Source organism: Hypomesus nipponensis, chromosome 13 (genome assembly GCF_054491055.1).
Source record: "Hypomesus nipponensis isolate SF chromosome 13, ASM5449105v1, whole genome shotgun sequence".
NCBI classification, from domain to species: domain Eukaryota; kingdom Metazoa; phylum Chordata; class Actinopteri; order Osmeriformes; family Osmeridae; genus Hypomesus; species Hypomesus nipponensis.
In genome coordinates, this window is record NC_140373.1 from 4,204,048 (window position 1) to 4,215,101 (window position 11,054).

At 47.8% G+C, this 11,054-nt stretch overlaps 1 protein-coding gene across 1 annotated transcript in view; it reads left to right on the plus strand.

Annotated features, from left to right (window-relative positions):
* Nucleotides 1-10,176, plus strand: part of LOC146259550 (thyroid hormone receptor alpha-like) — a 94,738-nt gene extending 84,562 nt beyond the window's left edge. Inside the window, 2 exon segments of the mRNA XM_084670536.1 lie at nt 163-363; nt 366-10,176. Coding sequence (XP_084526662.1) covers nt 163-363; nt 366-412 — 248 coding nt within the window. The 3' untranslated portion in view covers nt 413-10,176.
* Nucleotides 10,177-11,054: the final 878 nt, after the last annotated feature.

An 11,054-nucleotide genomic window follows, 5' to 3' on the forward strand; every position in this document is an offset into this window, starting at 1 on the left:
GACAGGTTATAGCTGTACGACAGGTTATAGCAGCTTTACAACAGGTTATGACAGCTGCACAACACATTATAACTGCTGTTGGTTAAAACTGCTATCTAACAGGATTGCATGTTTGAAGCTCTACTGACCTGTTTGCATTTACAAACCCCGCCCTCCTTCCAGACCGCTCCGGGCTCACTTGCGTGGACAAGATTGAGAAGTGTCAGGAGACTTACTTGCTGGCACTCGAACACTACATCAACTACCGCAAGCACAACATTCCCCACTTCTGGCCCAAGCTGCTGATGAAGGTGACTGACCTGAGGATGATTGGGGCGTGCCACGCCAGCCGTTTCCTCCACATGAAGGTGGAGTGCCCCAACGAGCTTTTCCCCCACTCTTCCTGGAGGTCTTCGAGGACCAGGAAGTGTGAGCGCCCCCACTAGGAGGACGGAACAAAAACAAAGTCATGAAAAGGAAGGGGGAGGGGCGTCTTTGCGGGACTCCTGTTTCTCCAACCGACTTCTCTGGGGTTAAAAACTATATGGCCACAACGCACCAGCAGCAGGAGCCCAACCAATCGGGATTGCGTTTTTAAACCCCTCTTCCTCCTCCTCACCCCCCCATGAGCACCTGATTTTCCCGTTTGGAGGCCCTTCTGTCTGAGCACGATGTCTTATCCAGTCTGTTGCAGACATTTGCCAAGACACACACACACACACACTCTCAATTACTCACTAATTTAATTCCTCAACTTATACCCACACAGGGTGAGAGGGACCCCTCTCTCTGTGTTGCACTGCCACTACATGGTGGTCCTCACGTTGTTCTACCTGTTTGGAATAGCAGCAGCCAGATCCTCAATTGGTCAGCCTGTTTCATGGCTCGTCTCTGAATTAATGTCAAACAGTCATTCAGAAGAAACAGTCACCAAGTACAAACTCAAACAGTGGTCTGTCTTACAGGTTGATGTGCTAAAAGCATGTCACCATTTAATGACCAGACTGGAGATATGCTGCCAGACCTAGTATCAACTCCTAACTCACAACTGAGCCATTTCTTTCTCTGATTGGAGCAGTGAGCATGTTCGCGTCACTCTCCGGTGCTATATTTAAAAAAGGCTACTCCAATGTATGAATACGTGTCTACGTTGTAAACATGCAGGCTATGGCTCTGTATCTACGTTCAGTTGTGTCATTGGACTGGCTCCTGTGACACACACACATACCACACACACACACACACACACACACACGGTAGACCTGCCTTGTCATTGCCCCTGCTGCTTGTGCCAGCAGTAGCCCCTCTCATGAATGACAATTGAGCCCTTTCTCTCCGAGGAAAGTCACTGCGGTGAAGTAAAAGGGAGGGATGCTAACAGGATTTCACTCAGGGGAAGGCTGAAGAGAGAGAGAGAGAGAGAGAGAGAGAGAGAGAGAGAGAGAGAAGAGAGAGAGAGAGAGAGAGAGAGAGAGAGAGAGAGAGAAGGGTGGGGGGGAGTGAGAAAGAAAGAGAGAGGCAGATTTAATAGCTGCTAGATTGAGTGCCTGGAGATGGAATAGGACCCTAGTCAGCTCCCACGCCCAGTCCTGTTTCAGGGCTTAAATTGCAAGGTGCAAGGCAGGGAAGCTTACATTACCATAGCATGCGCACACACACATGTACACACACACAGATACACACACACTTGTACAAACAGCCTCACCTCAGAAAACTAAAATGCCTCATTTTACTGTATGCACTGCGGTGCTTAAGCCCTAACCTGCAGGGCTCTTCTGAGTCGTCTCCTACAGGACTCAGCTCAGTGTGGCCCCTCCGGGCTTCCGTTCACAGGCCATTGCTGAGAGCGGGCAAGGCCAATATGGCAGATCATTTACCTCAAAGTGGGCACAGCCCAGGCTGGGGGCACCGCCACTGTCCCTGTCCGACAGGGTCTACCTCACCTCTCTGGACACAGGGCAGCTGCCCACAGCCTCCACACACACACACACACACACACACACACACACCCTCAGTGCTATCACTCAGTCGAAACAAAATACCACTGATGACAGGAGGGCCGGCTGTTCCCCAATATGACCTCACCTTTTTTGGGCGGGAAGAGGGGGGTGAGGCAGGGGAATGGTACCCAAACGCTCAGTTTTTTTTTTCTTTTTGTTATGTGGGACCAAGTGTCACTTTTAGAATTTGGAATCCCATTCTGTTCTATCGCTGTCAAAACAGAAGGACAAGAACACAAGCAGAGGACTAAGGAAGGGTACCTAGCTGTGGCCCCTCAAGCCAGCCTGAACCAGGGGGGGGAGGGGTACTGAGAGACAAGACCCAAAATGATGGCCCCTAGGCCAGGCCTAAAACGATTGGGTTTTGCATTGTCTTCTAGGAAGAAAAACGTTTTTTTGAGAAGAAACAACTATTTTATGTTATGCTAAGCAGTAGTATCTGAAAGTGGCCCGAGTGGATGAGTTTTTAGCGTGTGGAGGACGGTATGGCGTGGCGGGACTGAAAAGGATCATGGGTACTTGCGGTAGACGGCTAAGCCTTGCTGCCTCAACCTGAACTGCAACCGCCGTGGAGGGGGGGGCAAACCGAACTGGAACACAGCTGGAAGTTCAGCCTCGACCTCAGAGTGCTCTGGTGAAGGAGGAGTTCTTTGACCTCATTCTCACCCCAGCTTGCCTCGCTCTGTCATGGGAGAACCCCTCAACCTCACCTCACTGACCATGACTGGCTTGCGATTTGAGTTTTTGCACTACTGCAGTGGTTCCTGAACCTCACTCCCATCCAAGCACCCCCCCCCACACACACACACACACACACACACACTACCACCCTCACATTAAAACCCCTGCTCCACCGACGTTCATAACTGAGGCATGCACCCTCTCACGGGGACCTGTTGACCTGCCCTGAGGCCTACCAGGCCAAGTGGGCTGTGACCCCTGTCACATTGTCAGTATTAAACCAACAACCTTCCTCCTCTACCTAGGCCACTCTGGGGTATGGGACATGTCCCAGGATGCAACGGGTCAGAATGTTGGCCACACACATCCTCCCAGCAGCTTTGGCCCCTGTGCAATTTCACACGGCAGGTTTTTCGAGCCAGGACTCTCCAGCAGAAGGCCCGTAGCCCTGTCCTGATCACAGGCCCTTCTCATCTGGCCCCCCTACACCTGCCCCCGCCCCCACACCCGTACTCCAGGACAGAGGTCCTGACACCAAACCCAGTCCAGGCCGCTCCCCTTGTGAGACAAGGCAGGTCGTAGCCAGCCGCCCCCCTGGCCCCCCACGACAGTGAGCGTCCAAGCAGCGTGTGTGGGAGACGGTGAACAAGATGGATGAACGAGCAAGAAAGAGAGAGAGCGAGAGAGCGGGACTCTTAAAGAGTCCTCCCATGGCTCCTCCCCACCATTGTTGGCGTGGGCCCGAAGGGGGAATGTTGTCACTTCTTGAGGTGCCGTGATGGAACTGGGAAGAGGGGAACAGACTGTGATGCATCGTACCGTCTCTCCTCTTACTTCCACAATGCATCATGGGAAGGAATTCTCAGTCACGTCCTCCAATATCCCCCATCAAGCTCCCCCAATAAGGAGGACCTCCCAACTTTCACAGTGGAGGGAAGAGGAGGCCTTCCATCCATGTGGGTATAGCGCTCCATCCTTCTTTAAAAAAAAGAAATAACCAATGTAAATGACACACAAAAAAAATCTTGCAATAGTGACGTCCTTTGTTCTCGTGAGCAGACTGGCAGAGTGTGTGTGACAGTAGGGGTTCAAATGCTGCTTTACCTTCTGAGTCCAATTTTAATTGAGAAAAAAAGACAGACATATGATGAGGAAATGAAAATGAACCCATAAAATGAAATGTTTTAAAGACTCCTGAACAAAGTTATAATGCTTGGAGATAAAGCTGTTTTTTTTTTATGTCAGTGTTGTTGTTTTTTTGGTCTGGTTGTTTATAATGCCTAAACTGCTCTGTATAAAGTGGAAAAACACCAGTCCCAGTCACTTGTGACCATGCGTGCAGTGTATCATACACAATACTTTCACTTATTTTTCACATCACCTATAGTTTGTGTTGTCAAGCCAACTGCTCTGTCTGTGTCTGTGTTCCTTTGCCCTTCTATCAAGAGGAATTTACAACCAACACAAACTGAAATGTTTTTGGTATTAAAAAAAATGTTGCATCCAGGCAACATCTTTTTCAGGGAAGGCCTTGCATATTTTAGGAAGACAATGTTAAACCACATCCATGCATCTGTTAGAACTGCATGGCTTTGGAATAGAAGAGTCCGGGTGCTGAGCTGGCCTGCCTGCAGTCCAGACCTTTCACCAGTAAAAAACATTTGGTGGATCACGAAACGAAAAAGACCCAGGATCATTGAGCAGCAAGAAATCCTGTATCACACACAAAAGGGACAACATTCCTCTCCCACAACTCCAGCAACTGGTCTCCTCAGCTCCCTGACAGAAACAGAGTGTGGTTAAAGACGAGGGGATGCTCCACAGTGGGGAACACGGTCTTGTCCCAACCTTTTGAGACTTGTCGCTGCCATCAAATTCTAAATGATCGTATTGTTTCCTTAAAATGGTACATTTCATCTGTTTAAACATCTGACATGTTTTATATGTTCTGTTGTAAATAACATAATGGGTTTATGACATTTGTAAATCATTGTATTCTGTTTTTATTTTTATTTTACACAACGTCCCAACTTTTTGGGAATTGGGGTTGTAGTTCAGCTTGACATGTGGAACAGCTTGTCTGTGATGGGCTTTTACCTTGTTGTTTGTTTTTCTTGGTCCCCTATGCCAAATGTAGAGTTTATAAAGACGCAAGTAGCAGGATGTCTATGCAATTCCCCTCCAACCCCCTCCAAAAATGTCAGCTCACTTTTACATTGAGCCTTACCCCTAGTCAGGCTTATGTTCAAATCATCCCCACCCTGACCTGGTCTCTTCAACGTAAAGATGGTTGCCCCGCTTGGACGTCTGTGGACCCTATTAGGTTTGGGAGCAGAGACACTAGCTACTGGTGGGGCTGCTGGTCTGTGCTCAGTCTGTCTGCCCTGAGCCAGACTCATGAGCTAGTCCAGGCGGACAGACATTTCAGAGGAGTTGGAAAGGCTCTGAGGATGTCATAGAGGATGAGTTAACTCATGTGCTTTTGTAAACTGCTCTGAAAGGGTTGTGTATGTCTGGGAAGGGTGTGGGTGTGTGTGTGTGTGTAGCTTTATGTTTGTGTATGTGTGCATGTGTGTATTACGTTGTGTGACCCTACTTGGTCCAGCACTCTCATGGCTTGGTGGATTGCACCCTAACAGGAACCAGGCTCCCTCAGAGAAAAAGTTCTGACAAGACCGGTATTGTTCTTTTGGAAAGACGGTTTACGACAACGCTCGCATTCTCGAGCCATTTAAAAATATAATATAATCTAGCGGCCGTGTGAATGTAAAGGCAGACGTTGTCCCGCTCAATGGCCAGCGGGGAGGACGTAGCGTGGCGAGAGTGGTGTCGGTGATGTGTGCAATGGCAGGGTGACCTTTCACCTCTCCTCAGAGGACGCATGGCTGACACCCACAGACTACACCCAGGGCTGCTCACTGGCATAAGCCACTGCACTAATGAACAATCAATGACCAGACCTAGTAACCCTGCAGAGACCGAAAGCTTTAGCCCACTCAGAGAGCCCTGCAGTCATGCACTAGTCTGCTCCGACCCAGCCTCTCTGAAGACGTCCCAGCGCTTCACGACGGCAGGCTGCAGTTTCGTAGAATGATTGCACAGGATAACGTCCGGAAAAACCTTTTAAAGATTGGCGATGTTACTTCGAATTCAATGAACTATTATATCGGTGTCGACCTTCGTCGTCGACCAGCGGCCATGTTTTTGTTTTTATTCTTTTCTGCAAACGTTTGAGTTTTGAATGAAGTGCAATATGTGAGCAGGTGGTGCTCGTCTTACTGGTCTTGTCAGAACCCACGGATAACTTACTGTGAGAGAATATGAATTCGAATGGCTGGTTTTACATGCACCTATCTGTGAGAGTTGACTGGCACACAGACCCATAGAGATCCACTCTACACACACACACACACACACACACACACATACTGGACACACACACCCACACACCTGTTATTGTGACTAAGACAGCTGTTGAAGGATTCTCTCAGGTAACAAAAACATTTTTAAATAAAAACATTTTGTAATAAATGATGATCAACATTAGATGGACCACCATTGTTAACTCATCTTTTTTTGTCCTCTGGTTGGAATGTGCCACTGAGTACATTTTGTCTTTCTGCGTTATCTTTCTATTATTTTTCATTCCCGTGCTGTTTTGTGCTTCACACCTCGGAACATGTTCAGAAAGGCCTCGTTTTATCCTACAATCCAACATGAACGAACCATGTTCTCCTCCTCACACCATCCCCTTCACATGGACGCACACAGAGTGTAAAGAAAAAAAAAAACAGAAGAAAAGAATGTGCAGAAAAAAAGAAATGCCTCGTGTCACAGACTGTGTAGCTGTTTGATATTCTGGTCTGTGCGCTTGTCCCCTTACAGCTTAAGTGCCCGCCACCCTCCTCCTCCCCCCAGGATAGGGTGCACTTGCATGGCTGCCACCCAGCACGCCTCCAGGCCCGGGGGAAACGCTGTTTGTGTCCTGTGTCCACCGACCTCTATTTTGGTGTACTTTACTGTCTTGGTGATTCATTGGACATTTGGTGGAGCTCAGCTTTGGCTTTTGGCACTTCTGGATGTGCACGCTTATCATTTGTGTTTATGTGTATACTATATGTGTGTGTGTAGGTGTGTGTGTGTGTCTGAAGTGAATGCTTGCCATGTTGAAATCAAACTGGTCTGAAACTCCCCTGCCCCTGCCCTGAAAGCACCCTTTGAGGCTGATCTGAAGACTAGAGCCCTGGAGACAGAGGCCTTGTCATAGACTACCATTATTTCCCTTGAAGAATGTAGCCATTATGTGTTCAATAGGCTTGGGTAGAAAAGGTTAGGATGGGGGGCTTTGAGAATGATTTGGGGGGGCTGTAACTCACAGAGCACTGAAATGCAAGCAGGGGGAACGCTTTAAAGCAGACTGGGATGACTTTCAGCTGCAAATGGAAACCAGACTGCTGGTAGTGTTTGATACTGGTTGCCTAGTTTTGGCTCACAAGGCTTTGCAGCTATTTAAAATGGCGGCCTTATTGATTGCCTTTTGTACCGCTTCTCTGTGGTAATGTACTCCAGTGTTTTAATATAGAGAGCGAGCACGATGCTTCATGTGGATGTTGTGCTTTTACCTTCTTTGTAATCGAGTTGGTGGGTTGGACCGTGCGGAGAACAGAAGTATCACTCCATTTCCAGGTTTGGTGAAAGTGACGTGTCATGACTTGAGACATGAGAATATCAACCATCACCCTCAGCTAAGGCTGTGCTGATGCAGACAGGAGACAAACGAAAATGAGTGTGGAGATATTTGTTGAGCTTGAAACAAAAGTGTTCCCTTTGTGCATGGTGATGTGGTAAGAAAGGAGGGTGTGGCTTAGTGCGCATCGGTTTAATGCAAGACTTTGGAGCGGATCCCTGTGTAATTTGACTGTTAAGTGGTGACTGGAGTGGTCTGTTGCTCAAAATGTTCACCAAAGCGGCCCTCAGATTGTTCCCAGATCAGGTGATGATGATGATGATGTTGTTGATGATGATGACTATGATGATGATGACGACGATGATGATGATGATGATGATGATGATGATGATGATGATGATGATGATGATGATGATGATGATGCGTAAAGACCAATGACTAGGAGTGAAAGGGGAACTAGCCAGTGTGATTGTTGCCTGACACTCTGAATCAGTGACTTTCAGGCCAAGTTTTGCCAGTGGATTATCACTTGCAGGTAGAGCCTTCTAGAGCTTGACTGGGTTAGACAGGTGGTTATTGCAAGTTGATTTGCTGCTTGCTGCTTGTGTACTGTGTCAGTTCCGATAATATGGAGATATTTTTGTAAGATGGCGAAGAGATGCTATGCCTAGACAGCAAGGAATGTAAACAAATTAGAACATCTAATAGTGAAGTAGAGATTAGACCTTTGGGAAATATTTTTGATGATTAAATCAATTCTAGAGGGATAAATGTTATACTCTTGTTAAATCTATATGTATGACTAGATATGCAACGTTTATCATGTTGAAAACGGGTTTGAGTCGGTGGGCGCTGCTCAGGATTGGAAGTAGAGTAGAGCCTCAAAGGGTGCTCCACTCCAACTCTCTGTCTCTCCATCTATCAATCCATGGCATTTCTCTGACACACCCCCTCCAAGCCCTCATCGCACAGCTAGCGTTTAGTTCTAGCTGTGGTATCAGACATTGACAGGTTTCTGACCCGGAATCAGGCCCATGTTTTTCACCAGAGCAGCCAGGACCTCAGCCCTCCAGCCCTGTGAACCTGGCATGCAGCCCACAGGTCTCACATGGGTCCATGTCATCAGGCTGCCTCTCTCACCGTGTCTGGAACCCTGGGCCATAATCATCCTCTCCAGGCTTTGCTGGTGTATATGTGTGTGTCTGTGTATGTGTTTGCAGTCTGTGTAACAGTCTATCGCCTGAACGTTTGCAATCCACTGTTCTGTATTCGGAAAGACAGGCCTCGTAGGCCGACTTGACTCAGAAGGACACATCTCAATACCTTTTCCCTGGGTTTGTCTATCGTACTCTGAGACCAGCGGGGACAGGTTGATTGCATCCCCCTTTCTGTGGGAGTTCTCTTTCTCTGCTCAGTTTTCTGTCAAGTCTTGATGTTTGATTTTACGGGGATATGTTGTCGTGCGTCCTGTTTTTCTCTCAAGGACTTTGTTCAACCGGTCTCTTGGCCAACCACTCAGTGTGGTTAAAATGCGAAACAAACTTTGAAACCTTCAAACCAGCAGTATGTGTAAATCTTTCAATAAAAAAGACATTGCAAACGAAACATGCAAACGAATTAACACTGTTAGCCACTCCCACAACTTACAACTAATACTACTACTTTTTTTTAAAATACTTTTGTAACTCTTTTATCTGAGTTTCCTAGCTTCACTGTGATTGCTGAGTCTGCTGGGAGTTTGAGGGCGGGTGCTTCGCAGACACTCAGGGGTCATGACCTCTCGCAGGGTCAAGTCAGGGGTCAACTGGCAGGGTGCAGCTGACCATGGAGGTGTTTTAATTCCAGTACCTGTCTTTGAACACAGGGGAGGTGGCGACAGCATAGAGCTGGACAGGACCTAGCAGACTGGACGAAGCCTCTGGACTGGACGATGAAAAATAGTCAAGGTTTCTAGAGAGGGACCAGCCAAAGGATAGCAGAGTACAGGCCGAGCCAAAGGAGGAACCTCCAGGGGAGGCTTGCTGGTTGTAATCTGGACATGTGTCATGGCAGTGTAAGAGAGATGCCATGCAGACAGGGCAGTCACTGTTGGTGGGTTAGAGAGCACGGAACACAGGCCGGACACACACGGCATGCATCACTAGCTACGGCATCACACTGCACCTCTCTCTCTCTTGGTCTCTCTTTCTTTCACTCTTTCGCTTTCTCTCTCTCTCTCTCTCTCTCTCTCTCTCTCTCTCTCTCTCTCTCTCTCTCTCTCTCTCTCTCTCTCTCTCTCTCTCTCTCTCTCTCTCTCTCTCTCTCTGTCTCTCTCTCTCGGTTGCAGTCACTGTTGCGTTACAGACACAAGCAACTAAACAGTATTCAGGATCCCTTCCCAGGAAGCCCAGGGACAAACACAAACACAGGTAAAAGACATGCAGTCTGGCCGGAGGAGAAATCCCACGTACCGCCTCAGACAAACACAACACCTCTGAAGATCTACTGTTATGTCCTCTCACACTACCCACCCCCACCCTCATCACACCCACCCAACCCTCCCCCTCAACAGCCCCTTCTCCCCCTTGGACCCTCTCCTCCGTCCTCCTTCCTCTCCCCTGCCCCGACCCCGTCCCGTCCCCAGCCAGGGTCCCAGTGGGTGGTGTGATGTCAGGCCTGTGTGATGGGATGCTTATGACAGGTCCAGACAATCAGCGTGTTTGTTAATGTCAATGTGTGATTTTCAAATCTTTGTTTTATGGTCAGGATTTTAAAGGAAGATATTTTTATGGTAATTGTCGCTGGTCTATTTTACTATATATTTATGTAATAAATATGTGACTAAATTTACATCCCCCTGCCTCCCTGGTCGTTTATTACTTTTTCCATCCCCTATGCCTGTCCCTTCTCTGCTTGGCCTGTTCTTTTGACTGGCTTTGTGATATTGTAATAAATCATACAACGTTTATTGCCCGTGCAGTCCTCATCAATTTCACTCAGTATAAACAGATCCAAGACTACAAAAGCAACGGCAATGAATCACAATGATTTTTCTGCATCTTTTCTGAATTGATATGAACCTTTCCATCGTTTGCGTTCATAAGCAGATGTTCGGCATATGTTGGGAACACGTCTGCTGTTGATAAGCTGTCACAGCGTCCTCATGACTGTGATGAGGGAACATGTCTGGTGTTACCTCATGTTACTGATGGTGTCCAAGTCTGCAGAGTAAACATGGGGCGTGGTAGTCGGACTGCTCATGACTTGTGAAAGCTCATTTATTTCATTGGTCGAAAACTAGTGGAATAATCCAATGGTACTAATCTAATTGTATAGCCTTCGTCTCCTGTGCTGTCTGGCTTGTTCTAGGAGTCATCCATTAGTAGAAGAGAGCAACAGAGAGGATTCTGGGTACTTTTGCCAGAGAGAAAGCGGGTTTACTTGCACAGGGCTTCTCTTGCCTCGACCCATCAGACAGCTGGATAGTATTCCTTTCCACCTAAGTGACCTCACCATCTTCCAGAGAAAAACACACAGAGAAGGTAAACACTTTCCCTTTGAAGAAAAGTCCCTGGAAAATCATCTGTGCCAGTGCCCCCCACCCACACAAACTCAATCCCCCTGCCCACACACTCACCCCCCCCCCGCACACACACGACCACACCCCCACCTCCTCAGAGTTCCCTAACCCTTCAACGCAGCCTTCTCTGAAAGACACCCACTCCATC